At 45.0% G+C, this 15,366-nt stretch overlaps 1 protein-coding gene and 1 long non-coding RNA gene across 3 annotated transcripts in view; one reads left to right on the top strand and one right to left on the bottom strand.

Moving 5' to 3' along the window:
• FKTN (fukutin) overlaps nt 1–13,077 on the bottom strand; it is a 42,902-nt gene extending 29,825 nt beyond the window's left edge. For both annotated transcript variants that reach the window (XM_081103600.1, XM_081103601.1), the window contains exons 1-3: nt 12,965–13,077; nt 5,459–5,665; nt 1,924–1,983 (exon numbers count right to left, since the gene is read on the bottom strand). In XM_081103600.1, coding sequence (XP_080959726.1) covers nt 1,924–1,983; nt 5,459–5,563 — 165 coding nt within the window. In that variant the 5' untranslated portion in view covers nt 5,564–5,665; nt 12,965–13,077. The remainder of the gene's footprint in view (nt 1–1,923; nt 1,984–5,458; nt 5,666–12,964) is intronic.
• LOC308528092 lies at nt 12,409–14,198 on the top strand. Its single transcript, XR_013996671.1, has 3 exons — nt 12,409–13,276; nt 13,375–13,561; nt 13,719–14,198. It is a non-coding gene; the product is annotated as an uncharacterized lncRNA (long non-coding RNA).
• Nucleotides 14,199–15,366: the final 1,168 nt, after the last annotated feature.

The following is a 15,366-nucleotide window of genomic DNA, read 5'->3' as shown; positions in this document are numbered from 1 at the left end:
CAAAGAAAGAAGACTCTGTATTGATCTTTAGATTAAGAAGATGTGCCATACTGAGTCTAAAGAAAAAAGACTCTGTATTGATCTTTTAACACATATGCTTGCTAGCAGAGGAATTAAGGTTACTCCTAGTCAGACAGAACGTTTTATACAAGAAGTATGTCCATGCTTTTCTGAGGAAGGAAAGGTAAATGTAAAGGCATGGGAGGAGGTAGGCCCAAGGAGCCTTATCCTTAACTCCACTGCAACCTTTCACCCCGGGAAAGTGCAGGATTGGCAAGCTCTTCCTGGGGTAATAGGACTCAGGTAATAGCGGAAAGTGCCAATCCCACTCTTAAAATGGATACAAGAGAGCATTTGGGGTTTTTCTTTTTAATGCCTGCTTTTAAAAAATAAAAAAGGGGAAATTTGCCGGGAGCCGGTCCATGCTTGCTGTTTCAAGGGACCTGGCATATATGGCATACTGTTCTTAATATGTATGCTCACCTTCTTGGCACTATGTGTTTTAACCAAGGTCTCCTCTCTGAGAAAGGTTGTTTCCCCAGGTAGGGATTTTCCCCTGATGTTAGGGAGGGAATAAAACCTCTTAACTAAGTGCCAGGCGGGTAATTAATCACTTTAACTATGAACAATCATGCTTAAGCTACATAATCTTCACTCCCTGGAATAGAGATAAGAAACCCCTAACCTTTGGAATAGAGATTGATAGGATTGGAATCAACTGGTATAAATACAGTTGTAACAAGACAACAGCAGACAGAACTTAGAACACAGAATTTAGAAGACAGAACTTAGAACACAGAACTAAGAAGACAGAAATTGGCACAGAACCTACACAGAACGTTCTCTAGAGACAGAAGAACTTCGCTGGAGAGAACATGGCAAAAGATCCTGGACAGAAACTGGCCTCACAACCTAGAGACAGAACCTAGCGAGAGAACATAGCAAAAGATCCTGGACTGAACCTGACTACAGAAATTGGCAAGAGAACCTGACTAGAACCTGGTGACTGAACCTGGCTGGAGAACCTGGACAAAACCTGGCTGGAGAACCGAGCGAGGGAACATGGCTACAGAACCTGGCTGGAGAACCTGGAGAACCTAGCAAGAGACCATGGACACAGAACCTGGCTGGAGACCCTAAGCAGAACCTCTCTGGAGATCCAGACCAGAACTTGGCTGGAGATCCTGGCTAGGCTGCTGATCAACTGAACACTGTCTCCGTGTCATTCCTTCTTCGCCGACTCCGTCCACACCTTTGGGGACCCCTGGACCCGCTGGGGTTGGACCCCAGCACAGGATAAATTTAATTTTGTATTAGTAATCTAGCATTGTTTTTCATTCTAAGTTTAGAAAAAAAAAAAGGGTAAGCTACTATGTTTTATAAATGTGTAGGCTCTGAAATTAATAAACCAAAACAGGGATATATTGTAATATTGCTAGTTTCCCTTATCTTATAAAGGAAACATGTTGAATAGGTTTTTATTCCTAATCATTATTTTATAGTTCAATTCTTTTTTTTTTAAATTTACAAATATTTAGTGGGGGAAATGTTTTTCTTTTTATAGTTCAATTCTTAATAACATATTTATTCATTTGGGGAAGCTCTATAGCTCAGTAAATGAGGGTCTGGGAGGCAAACAGAAATCTGGACTCAGTCACTTACTAACAACCTAACCTGACTCTCTCTCAGTGAACTAAGGATAACAATGTACTGACTTGTTAGAGTTTCCATGAGGACTAAATGAGATACTGCATATAAAGCACTTGGCATAGGGCCTTGCCCCTTCCCCTTGACCACCTACCCCCACTCCTCACCAAGGTAGCTATTATCACTGTCATCATTCAGCAAATACTTATTGAGTATATAAACGAATAAACTAAAATGAACATTGTAGTTAAGGAATTTCTTGCTTATTGTACATACCCACTGTATGCTATCAAATCCAATTCGGCTTCCTTTGGATTTTGATAAACCAGCTCCATTCTAGGAAGATAACAAAAGAACATTTTGGTAAGTTCAGTAACCAGCAAGAAACATTACATTTAGGGGAGGCATGAGATTCAAACTGCGTAACTGGTTCATAGTCTATAATAATAAAAGTGTAATATGCTAATTAGACCGGAGGACCTTCCAGACGAAGCCGGGGCTGCGAGGGAAGCTCGGGTCCCGGGTGCCTGCCAGCAGCCAGAGGGAAGCCTGGGTCCCGGGTGCCAGAGGGAAGCTGGTGTCGGCAGTCAGGGGAAGGAAGGCCTACTCTTGCACGAATTTCATGCATCGGGCCTCTAGTCATTAATAAGCATTCAGCAAATATCTATTTTCATAGAGTTATGAGCTAAGAATTCTACAATTATACATCTATCTAAGATAGAAAACAATGACAGATTGCAATAAGCTAATTAAGTTGTTAAACAATAAAATATACATGGGCAACATCTCCAAACTAATTAATTTCCATCAATAAACAGCAAACTCTTTGCTATTCTAAATTTCTTTTGGGGGATTGGGGTTTTTCCATTTAGCTCTATGTCCCTAAATTCAGCTTATCTCCACACAATGAGTTAGTGTTAGGGCACCGTGGCAAAATGGTAAGACAGTATAATAATATTTATGAGCAGCTCCTAAGTGTACGTGTTTGACACTTCCATACATGAATAATGTGCTCTCATCTATCCCACATAACAGCCCTGCACAGCAGGCATTGTTTCTTTTTTGCAGCTCCAATGCCCATACTTTTCCTAACATACATCTTTATTTTTTTAAAAATATTTTTTTATTGATTTCAGAGAGGAAGAGAGAGAGGGGGGGGGGAGGGGGAGAGAAAGAGAGAGAGAGAGGGAAACATCAATGATGAGAGAGAATCATTGATCGGCTGCCTCCTGCATGCCGCCTACTGGGGATGGAGTCAACAACCCAGGAATGTGACCTGACCAGGAATCAAACCATGACCTCCTGGTTCATAGGTCAATGCTCAACCACTGAGCCAAGCTGGCTGGGCAAATGTTGAGGTTTTTAAAAAAATGTTTTTTAAAATATTCAGGCCTAAAGAATCAAGTTTTCATCAGATAAGCCCCAAAATACTTTGAAAGTAACAGGAAAAAGAATGTCTAATGTCTAGAGAAAAGAGGGAAACTGTTTCAAGCTCAAAGAAGATCCAAGAGGTTTCTTATGTCTTGAATGGGTTCTTTCTCTACAAGGTATAAAAGGGAGGATACTGAAGAACAATTAGAATAGTCTCACCCTAAAAATGAAATGTGCTCCAAGTTTCTAAAAAGGCTCATCTCACCTTAAACCACAAACTAACTCAAGGGCAAGGAGGAAATCCAATTCACCTTTGCATTGCCATGTCTATCATGGTGCGGGGTAATTAGTAAACACTCAATAAAAGTTTGTTAAATGGAGGGAAGGAGGGAAGAAAGGAAGGAGGGATATACTGAGTAATTAAAGCAGGGTCAGAACTGGTCTCTCCTCACAAGCTCAGCAATTCAGACAGTAACATTTTAATAGCAAGGGATATTTGAGAAAAAAACAACAAAGAGGCAGCTCTGTAATTCCCATCAGTATAAAAACAGAATATTTCCCTAACCCAGTGACAGCGAACCTTTTGAGCTCGGCGTGTCAGCATTTTGAAAAACCCTAACTTAACTCTGGTACCATGTCACATATAGAAATTTTTTTATATTTGTGACTATAGTAAAACAAAGACTTACATTTTTGATATTTATTTTATATATATAATGCCATTTAACAAAGAAAAATCAACCAAAAAAATGAGTTTGCGTGTCACCTCTGACACGCGTGTCATAGGTTCACCATCACTGCCCTAACCGGTTTGGCTCAGTGGATAGAGCGTCGGCCTGCGAGCTCAAGGGTCTCAGGTTTGATTCCAGTCAAGGGCATGTACCTTGGTTGCGGGCACATACCCAGTAGGGAGTGTGCAGGAGGCACCTGATCGATGTTTCTCTCTCATCGATGTTTCTAACTCTCTATCCTTCTCCCTTCCTCTCTGTAAAAAATCAATAAAATATATTTTTTTAAAAAATAAATAAAAGTAAATACAGGATATTATCCCCCCTTTCTTAAAACAATTTTTTAAAAACCCTCTTGACTTCTCTTTTCCCAACTAACAATTTTCTGTCCTTTATTAGAGCAAAACTCTGAATGGCTGTGTGTTTTCATTGCCTCTAATTGCTCTCCTTCCATGAACTCACTTGAGCTTAAATTCACTCTGGACTTTTCTGATTTGATCTATCAAGAATTGCTGTTCGCTCTGCTTCTCTTAAACATTGCATTAATGTGGCCCTCAGGATCCCCATACGTTTGGTCTCCCTGCTATTTCTCTCTGGCGACTCCTTCTGAGCCTCATTTCCTGTTCTTACCACCTTCCTGACATGCTGGAGGCTACCAAAGCTCAGACCATGAAACTTTCCTCTCTCGTTCACTCTACGTTCACTTCCTTGGTAACCCGTCTACTCCCATGGCTTTAAATACCATCTCCCAATTAATATTCCCAACTAGACTAGTTCTTTGAAATCCAAACTTATATACCCATTGTCTATTCACTTGGATGTCAACTAGGCATCTCAAGCTTTACATGTGCAAAAAAAAACCCCTCCTGATCATCACTATCCCTCAGTTTCTCCTAGTCTTTCCCATTCAGTAAACAACTTCTATTTTCCAATTATCTAGACCAAAAATACTATAGTTCCCCAATCTTTTCTGCCTTTCATATCCTACACCTAGTCCACCAACAAGTCCTGATAGCTCTTCTTTCCACTTCTCCACCACTAACACTCTAGTCTAAGCGATCAGCACCTCATGTAAATTACTAGAATCACCCTCTAACTCAGCGGTTCTCAACCTGTGGGTCGCGACCCCTGGGGGGGGGGGTCGAACGACCCTTTCATAGGGGTCGCCTAAGACCATCGGAAAACACATATATAATTACATATTGTTTTTGTGATTAATCACTATGCTTTAATTATGTTCAATTTGTAACAATGAAATTGGGGGTCACCACAACATGAGGAACTGTATTAAAGGGTCGCGGCATTAGGAAGGTTGAGAACCACTGCAGTCTAACTGCTCTGTGTTTTGGGTCCTGTTTCTACAATCTATTTTCAACAGAGATGTTCTATCAAACTTATTTATCATTGATTTCTTTTCCATGAGAGGCAATCTGTTTAAAAGAATAAGAATTTTTATATAACTACATCAGAAAACTCCAACAGATTAAACATCACTAAAGCCTGGCACCTTTGACTTTTAGTGTGTTGTTAGAATAACATTTAATTGCAATTTTGAGTTGCTTGCTACACCCACAAAGATGGAAATTGCAGTAAGAAATATTTCTGCAAAGATTTGAAAAACTGTGATTAATTTATGTGCTGCACAAGGGAAGTATTTAGGAAAACATACAGCTAGAATGACGCCTAATGATGAGAAGAGAGAAAAAAATTACCTTTGCTGATAAATAGTGCTTGTAGTAGTACAACTGAAATAACAGAAACGCAGAACTTGTCAAAGTTAAAAGCGCCAAAATCACGTTCTTATTGATTCTATTCATCAGTCTGTGGTGCTCACTTGGTTGTCTTTTGAAAGTAACCCAGTTGGTTTCATCTTTTTGGATGAGAAGATAATCTTGTTTTTCATGAACAAAAAGGTATTTCTAAAGAGGAGACAAAAATCTGTTTTTAATTTTTCACCTCTAATAACCAACAACTTAAGAAAAAGTTATCTAAAGCTCTACAGAACAGTCTTTGATTTGGTAATTTCCTATCCTGAAGAAATAATCAGTTCTGAGATAAAACATGAAAGAGCCGAAACCAGTTTGGCTCAGTGGACAGAGCGTCGGCCTGCAGACTGAAAGGTCCCAGGTTCAATTCCGGTCATGGGCATGTACCTGGGTTGCGGGCACATCCCCAATAGGAGATGTGCAGGAGGCAGCTGATCGATGTTTCTCTCTCATCAGTGTTTCTAACTCTCTATCTCTCTCCCTTCCTCTCTGTAAAAAATCAATAAAATATTTTTTTAAAAAGTTTTTTATTAAAAAACAAAACAAAACATGAAAGAATAAAAATGTTTATCATGACATTCTTTACAACTGCAAATAACAAAAACCATAAACAAGATATGTATAAAAACTGACCAACAGAGATTAGGAGCTTCTCCCCCACAGTTTCTGACTCCGTAGATCTGGTGTGGGACCTCAATTTACATTTCTGACAAGTTCTAGACGCTGCTGCTGCTGCTGCTGACCATGCTGAGAACCACTGCCACAGGGAGAAGAAATCAAGGAAGTTTTGGTCAAGGAACATCATCTGTAGGATAGTTCTTTGTTGTTTTTTTGTCATCTAGGTAGGATGTGATCAGTTTTTACAAATATCCCATGTATGTTTTCAGTTTTTGCAAGTGTAAAGGCCATGAGAAAAATTTTTGTTCTTTCATCTTTAGACCCATCTGATTATTTCTTTAGGACAAGAAATTTAGTATCATTCTACTTCTTACCACTTCTCCACTGTTTGATTTTGGTTAAATATATTTAGTTCTTCAAAGGTTTATCTTTATTCCTTTAAATATACTAACACCTCTATTACTTGATGTCTAAACTTTATGGTTTTTGTTCTCTAGCTAAAAATAAGAGGAAACAGCAAATTTAAACTACCCCCTACCTTCTCTTTCAATCCTAACTTTTATTAGTTATTTTTACCTTGTTACAATTCTATTATATTCTACTAGAGGCCCGGTGCACAAAATTCGTGCAGGGGGGTGGGGGGTGTCCCCTCAGCCCAGCCTGCACCCTCTCCAATCCAGGACCCCTTGGGAGATGTCTGACTGCCAGGGATCGGGCCTAAACCGGCAGTCGGACATCCCTTTCACAATCCTGGACTTCTGGCTCCTAATCGCTCACCTGCCTGCCTGCCTAGTCGCCCCTAACTGGCCCCCTCCCCCCGCCGGTCTGGTTGCCCCCAACTGCCCCCCCCCACCCGCCAGCCTGGTCGCCCCCTCACGGCCCCTCCTCTGGCCTGGTTGCCCCACGCAGCCTGCTGTTCAGTCGTTTGGTCGTCCCTTACTAACCCCCCTGCCGGCCTGGTCACCCCATGCAGCCTACTTGTTCAGTCATTTTGTCATCCCTCACTAACCCCGCCAGCCTGGTTGTAGCAGCCATCTTGTGAGGGCATGAGGGTTATTTTGCATATTACCGCTTTATTATATAGGATAACTACAAATTTCACCATTATTTTGGCCTTATTGTTAGTTACTATGTCTCCTGCCCTTTTGCTGTACGATCTCTGTTCATTTACTGGATGGCTGATATTCATCTTCTCACAGTTCATCAAAAAGAACTTCTGGGTATTATTTACCCTGAATTCTTGCATTGTTCAAAAACAACTGTCAATTGACAGTTTGTTTTGAAGTAACAATATCTTTACCCTGATGACTTATAAGCTTTATACCATTTTCCTGTTATGCTAAATATTCCCGACAATATCTGCCTTCCCCCAGCACTCCCGTATATGTAAGTTAATCATTTTAATAGGATGAGCAAAGAATGCATTCCTTATCTTTGAAATTCAATTTTTTTAAAAAAATATATTTTATTGATTTTTTACAGAGAGGAAGGGAGAGGGATAGAGTTAGAAACATCGATGAGAGAGAAGCATCGATCAGCTACCTCCTGCACACCTCCTACTGGGGATGTGCCTACAACCAAGGTACATGCCCTTGACCGGAATCGAACCTGGGACCCTTCAGTCCCCAGGCTGACGCTCTATCCAGTGAGCCAAACCAGCTAGGGCTGAAATTCAATTTTTAAAAAACTAATATGTAAAGATGTTGATGACTGTTCTATTAGTTTTTCCTCACTGTGTGCCCTATAGTCTGTAGAATCGATTTCTTGTTTGTGCAAAGTTTTAAGTTATGTTTGAATATGTTTCTGTTCCAATGTTTAATTCTCTATTTCCAGAACTACAAGTAAGCACTTGTTTCATCTTTCATTCCCATTTCACTTTGTTCAACTTTCAAAAGCCTGTCATCATGTCCTTTACTAATTCTTTTTGTTTCCAATGTGCCCTTTTACTTCTGATTTTCTTTTTCTTTCCCTTTTGCTATTTCCATTTCTTTTTTATATGTTTTTATTGATTTTTAGAGAGAGAGTAAAGAAAAGGGAAAGATAGAAACATCGTTGAGAAACATCAACATTGATCAGCTGCTTCCTGCAAGCCTCCTACTAGGGATGGAGCCAGCAACCCTGGCATGTGCCCTGAGAATCCTGGTGCCTGGGTCAATGCACAACCACTGAACCACACTGGCCAGGCTTTCATTTCCTTTCGTGAGCTCTACCAGATCATAATTACCATATACTGTTTTCTTACTACTTCTTCCTAGCTCTTGGGCCAATTAATTTTGTTTCTTATTTTTAAAAAGTAGTTGTTTCATTAAATTTGTTAGGCCAATACAGTTTTTTCATGGGGCCTTTGTCACTTTTCTTTTCTTTTCTCCTTTCTTCTTATAATATTTTTGTATAGACACTGTGCCCATTTCTTTAATTATTACTTCTCTTTGAGTGATGTGAGCTCCTTCCTGGTCAGTTACTTGGAAGATAGTGGAAGGAAGAAGCAAGCTGTGTTCTGATCCAGAGGATACTCTCTGGAACACAAGAAAACTCTTTATGACAGAGCGTTTTGTGCATGTTTATGTGTGGGAGAGACAGAGTACATGTGTGAGAATAACTATGAAAAAGGTGTTTAGCCATAACTTCTTGCCTCACCAAGAGAGCGCTACCTTCAAAGACAGTGTATCTGCTTGCTGTCTCTTTGGCTCTTCCTTTCTTGCTGGTTCACGATGCCAAACAATACAAGGAAGCTCCCACGGCCTTCCTACGCATCCTGACCCCACTGCAAACAGATCTCTCTCCTCGTTCGGCCAGCTCTACCTGAGACTCTTCTACCAACATCCTCTTTTAATTTCTTCCTGCTTACATCTGACAACCATTTCTCAAATATTTGGATTTGAGGAGACAGGACTCCTAGTTTCATTCAAGCTGTGACCTTTATCTTTATTCGCCTTGCTTTTTCAAAGTAATTTCAGATAGCAGAGGGCACAAATGACTTTACTTTGCCAACTTAAATCAGAAGTATTGGTTTGGGGTCTTAAAACAAGCCAAATGAGCTTCCAGAGCTGAAGCCTATATAAAGCAGATACTCTAAGAAATTATATTAGGCCAATAAACCACTAGAGAGAAATTACATCAACAGTGACATGAATAATCCACTAGAGCTACAGATAATTCACATGTGGGGCAAAAGTAGGTTTACTCCTGTGAGTACACAAAACTTTGAGTTTATTCTTGTATTATTAGTTTTAATTACTGTATTATTTTCTACACAAACAACTGTAAACTCACTTTTGCCCTCCCCCCTGTATATTAAGCAAAGATAACTGAATATATCATGATCATTTTCTATCTCCTAAAACTTGGAAAACAAGCAACATAAAATAACAGTGTGTTGTGCCCAGATTTCAAAGTTCCCAAGAACTCCAAGGAGCCAGTCAGTCCGATGCAAAAGCAAAGAGTCATTTATTTCAAACCTAGGTTTGGCTCCCCTGCCACACTCACCGATGCAACGGTAAGCTCCAGTGGCCGAGAGAGAGAGAGAGACCTGATGGGACAAGGGGTTTTAAAGGGGGGTGGAGTGAGGGCAGGAGAGGGGACTGTGGGCCCCGCCGATTGGCCAGGCGCGAGTCGGTACAGGATGTGGTCATAGTGATGGCATGCACTTCCCTTGATTATTATTGGTTAGTCCAGAGAAGTCCTGGGTGTGGCTAGCAGCGGCTTCTTCCCGTGAGGAAGCACATGGCACGTCCCAAAATAGAAGTCCCAAGGCAAGATGGAGGGCGCACATGGCTCTGTCCCAAGATGGAGGACCCAAGGCAAGATGGAGGGCGCACATGGCTCTGTCCCAAGATGGAGGACCCAAGGCAAGATGGAGGGCGCAGTCCTTGTCCGGCTCCTGCCACCGCCGCTGGAACTCGCCACAAGGCAGGATGGCCCTCCCGCACAGCACCCGCAGCTGGCCCGCGGGCAGACTGGGACTCCAGCGCGTCTGGGCGGCAGAGGCCCAGCAAACGGGTGCGGCCGGTGGAGTGGCCCAGCCCCGGAGGAGCGGCATCCGCCCGGAGCAGGCCCGGCCATGGGGCCGGTGCACTGCAGCATGGCGGCCTCCCCGAGCTAGGGCACGCGCCCCACTCCGCTGCCGCCGCTGCACTGGGCCCCGGCCCGGGGGCAGCGGGCGGGTGGCAGCCCGCGCCGGGCTCCCACCGTGGGCCGGGGAGCCAATGCCCCCCCCATGAGGCCCGGCGGTCGGCCCACGCAGGCCCCGTCCCCCCCGACCGGGCCCCAAGGGCCGCATGGACCCCCGGCCCCAGCGCGGGCAAGCGGGGAGCCGACCAGGGGGGAAGGGAGGAAAGAGCCAGGCGGTGAGGCCCTCCGCTCCCATGACCTCCCTGGTGGTTGGTCGCCGCCCGGCCCCACCCCTCGGCCAGCCGGCCACCACGCAGCCGGTCCGGACACTCGGACCCGCTCCTGGGAGGCCAGGCCCTACGGCGGCGCGGAGGGACTTCAGAGCCCAGCGGCCGGACTCCTCCTCCCGCACCGCCCGGAGAGGCGGGCGGCGCGCCTTTCAAGTGATGATATTAAATTTTGTTGTCAGCGAAAATCTGCTAAAATAAAACAATAAACTCTGATAAAGGCAGCTCACAAGATAATATCCTTCATTTTCAAGATTTCAGCTCAGCTTCTTGTACGTGTATAAATCGTGCATCAATGTATACCAATTCCTAATGAAATCTAAAGTGGCATTCAGACTGTGCCAGGGCTCAACCTCTTCTACACCTGAATTAATAACTGGGAAAGAAAGCATAAAAGGCCCATATAAACCACTACACAAACATAAAGTTCAAATTAATATCTTGTTCTCTCTTTGGACACATCTCTAATCTAAATTAATTCTTACATGAAATAAGCCTCCAACACACATCATCACTTAACTGCATTTTTATTGTCAAGATGATATCCAATTAACTACACTTCATTATTTTCTACAAATGCCAAGGCAATTCAATTGCAAAAAAGGCATACTAGCCTGTCAAAACATTCCGTTTTGCTAGCACTATCTCTACATTAGGAATGGCGTTACTCCTTTAAAATGAATAATGTGACACTTAAAAAAATAAGATACTCAAAAACTTTTCGCTGGTTCTCTACTACCTACAAAGAAAGTGCGAATTCCATACAATGGCGTCCAAGGGTATTCGCAACCTGACTGAACACAGGCGAGTTTTCTAGGCTTTCTCCCTCCTCACACTCTCCACGGTAGGGCTCATGTATTCCTGGAGCACACCCCACACCTGCCAGCCTCCTTGCCTTTCATTGCCTCTTGTCTGAAATGCTCCCGTCCATTTCCACAAAACCGGTTCTACACCTCTCCTCGGAGCTCCTTTCAAATGACCCTTCTTTTGTGACATCTCCCACGCTCTGCCCAATCAGGAGTGACCTCTTCTAGCTCTAAAGCCCTACTCTCACCTGGCAGGGAATAAACATTTACTCTCTATCGTAACAGGCCAAGACGCCAAAGAACTGTTAAGCGCTGCAGGTAAAATGATAAATACCATACAGTTCCTGTCTTCTAAGGGCTTAGAGGTGAGCGTGAGTTTTCTACAGGAAGCATGGCTATGAGCGTAAGTGGCCCAAGCAGCTACGAGTTCCAGTGCCAACACGAGGCTCAGATAAAGATGGTGTCTGCCCGCACAGAACTATTCTCAGAGGACGTGGGCGCAGCCTGTACCGAGCGCACGAACCGGGACTGGGCGGTGGAGGAGGAACGGGCGGGTCCGTTTCCCAGCGGGATCTGTCATGGGCCACGGGTGTCGGAGCCGCCCATCCCCTCCGCCTTCGGGCCTGCGGTAGCCACAGCCCCACTGGCCACCTCCGAACACACACGCACGCACACACACACACACACCCCTCCTCGGCAATTTCACTCTGTGTCAAGACGCGAAAAAGGCTGCAGAAAGCAGGAAGAGCCTGCTGTCATCTCGGTTCTCTTTTTACATCTGCGGAAACGGAGGCTCAACGAGCAAGGAGCTCTCCTGTTCCCGGAGAAACTGACGATGGCGATGACATCCGAGCCCAGTTCTCCAGACGCCCGGCCGACGCTCCCCGCGGTCACCTCTACACGGGCCGGGTCTTCCCTCCGCCCCGACCGATGCCGCGCACAACAGCGAGACGTCCGAGCCGGAAACTTCATGTAGCAAGGCGAGCAGCGTCCACGCGGTATGGAGCACAGAAAGGGGGTGCTTCCGTAAACACCCTCCAAATGAAACGAAACGCTGAACTCAGGGGGAAGCATCAGGAGAGAGAGGGGGCAGTTGATCAAATGACGCCTCCCGGTAAAGCTGTAGGAGCTGCGCGGCCCACGGGGGCACCCCCACCCCGGGCATCGCGGTCCCTCCGCTGAGGCCCACGCCCGGGCCACTGCCCTGGCAGGCAGGGCGCCCACCGGGCCCCCGCACCTCCGCGCCGGGGCACACGCCGGCCCACGGCCGCCGGCTCCCCCGCCCGCCGCCAGGTCTCCCGCTCACCCCCAGGCGGCTTTCCCGACCCGCTCCAACACCACTCCCCCACCGGGTCCTCCAAGGTCTGGGTCGCCCCCCACGACGGAACCCGTCCCACTCCGAGGATTTTACTTGCTGACACGCCCCGGAGCGTGGGAAGGACCGCCCGAGGGGACGTCCGCCTCGGGGCGCTCTGGGACCGACCCCGAGGGGCTCCCTCCCGGAGCGCGCTCACCCCGGGGCCCGCCCCGACCGCCGGGGGACGCCCTGCGAGGACACCCGAGCCCCAAGCGACACCTGCCTGACACACCCGCCCATCCCCGGCGACTCCGCAGAGCCTCCCGTCTCTTACCTCACCGACGGCGGCGGTAACTGCTTTACGGCACTCACGGCAACCGCTGCAAAAGGGGCCGTCAAGTGCGGGGCGGCGGGCGCGCGCTGGTGGGTGTCGGAGGCCTTCCCGCCTTCCCCGCCCGCCTCGGCGCGTCCGCGACTCCTGCAGGGCCTCCCCCCACTGCGTCCCCCCCGCCCCCCCCCTCCCCGCAGCCGGTAGGGCTGAGCCCGAGGCGGCCCGCGCCTTTAGGGAGCGGACCGAGAATCGGAGAGGCACCTGCCGCGCTGATGCAGATGAAAACACAGGCTGCCAGTTCAATGTGAGTTCCAGGTAACGACGAATACTTTTCAGGATCACGCCCTGACCGGATTGGTGCCCTCAGGTGCGGTGTGTGCGTGGGAACCCGCAGCTGCGTTTTCGTTGCTCAGGAGGTTGAAGGGCACGCGCGGCACCCACGCTCCCACGCTCCCGCGGCTGGTGGGCCCGGTTCGGTCTGGGATGGACACGCACGCGGTTCCGGAACCGGCTCTCTACCTTCGAAGAGTGTAATTAATCCAAAAGACCAGCTGTCAATCAACTTTGACGTGAATTTTGGAAACTATAACGCAATAAATGGTAATTTCTACAAAAATTATCAGCTTATAGTAAAAACTGAACATACTCCCCTCATATATTTGTCTTCTAAACTGACTTTTGGAAGAGTATAAAAAATGAAAAATCTTTTTCCTATTTCTCAGGGTTATGACCTATAGCAGTTTGTTTTTCCTTCCAGGAAATTTGTGTATGTACAAGCTTATTCTGGAGAAGTCCTTGAAAGAATAAAAGAATGTTACAGACTGCACAGGCCCACCTGCCAGGCCTAGCTGCCTGTTTTATCTCAACTCCCCAGGCTTCCCCCACTAGAGATAGGAACAGAGGGAATGACGCCCTCCCTAAGGCTGTTCCAGGAAATAGCCCCAACACGAAGAGCAGGCTGAGGAAGCCGGGCTTCATTCACCTTGAGATAAACAGGTTGTGAAAACACCAGGCAGGAATGATGAGTAAATCTCACGCCCTATCAAGACACAAACCAGACCCCTTTGGAATTTCTTTGTTCCCCTCTTACCCTCCTGCATGTAACCCCTCCCTGATGTGTGATTTCTGCCTATAAAAATCTGAAAGACTCTTTGCTCGGGGCCCAGCTCCTCTGCTCCTGCGTGAGTTACGAGTTGAGCCCCAGCGAGCTGGAATAAAGCCTCTTGCTGTTTGCATCAAGTGACGTCTCCTGCGGTTGATTGGGGTCGCCGTCGATCTGTGGGACTTGAGGGTCCCTCTTCGGGGGTCTCACATCCTCATTATTTAGAACTAGTTTTTCTATATTCCTAGAGCTTCTTGTTGGTAGGTTAATAAAAAATGTAGGTAACATCCAGAAGAAGGAAGTTATCACACTAATGGGACCACCGGACACAGGTGTTAATTTAGGGACCTAAAATGGGAAATTTTGAGCATTCAAATGAGTAACTGCTATTGACTGAAACACATTAAATATATAAAAATTTTTGCTTCATAATGATTTCTTAAAACTGAAACTCAGTCATATTTGAAAGTTTCCAGGCCACCAACTCATTATCCTGAAACTTGATAAAGGAAAAAAGTATTTATCCTGCCTTTCTTGTATGAATTGCATTTCAGTGTAACCAAAATGCTAATGAAAATCACATCTAATAAATAATGAATGATTGAACAAACACCAGTTTGTTACTCCAATGAAATAATACAAAGGACAACACTCATCAATAGATTAAAACACTCATCAAAATTAAGGTGAAATGTTGATGAGCAACTTTTTAGTAGATGAATTAGGCTGCCACCACCTGAACCCACTGATTAATCTTACCATTAAATCTGGGACAACCAGACATTATCTAAGTCCTAATGCGATGCAACAGAAAATACACAACATCACTTGTAAAGGATTCTTGTCTAAAAATTGAATCTACATTTAATAAAACTAGATTTAATGTCCAGTGTAGAGAAGTGACCAGCATTTAACAAAGGGGCGAAGGAACTACTACAAAATCAGAGATTTAAGAGACATATAACCAAATGCAATGTGTGGACCTTGTCTGGATCCTAATTTGTTGAAAGCCACCATAAAAAAACACACAATTTTGAGACAACTGAAATTTTAACATGTACTCAGTCATTAGATGATATTAGGATTGCTGTTAATTTTACTAAGAATGTTAACAGTGTGGCTGTGCTTAAAAAATAATCATTGATGCATATTGCAATACTTATCCTTGTCATTTTTAGATACTTTAAAGGATAGCAAACTTTAACAACTGATAAATCTAGGTGACGAGCATAAAGTTATTCATTAATAGCCTCTCCTTTTCTGTATGTTTGAAAATTGTATAATAAAAATTAATATGAAAATA

This window comes from Myotis nattereri, assembly GCF_964212035.1.
Source record: "Myotis nattereri genome assembly, chromosome: 12".
In the NCBI taxonomy this organism is placed as follows: domain Eukaryota; kingdom Metazoa; phylum Chordata; class Mammalia; order Chiroptera; family Vespertilionidae; genus Myotis; species Myotis nattereri.
The sequence above is the reverse complement of the archived record's forward strand: the minus strand, read 5'-3'. Positions and strand labels throughout refer to the sequence as shown.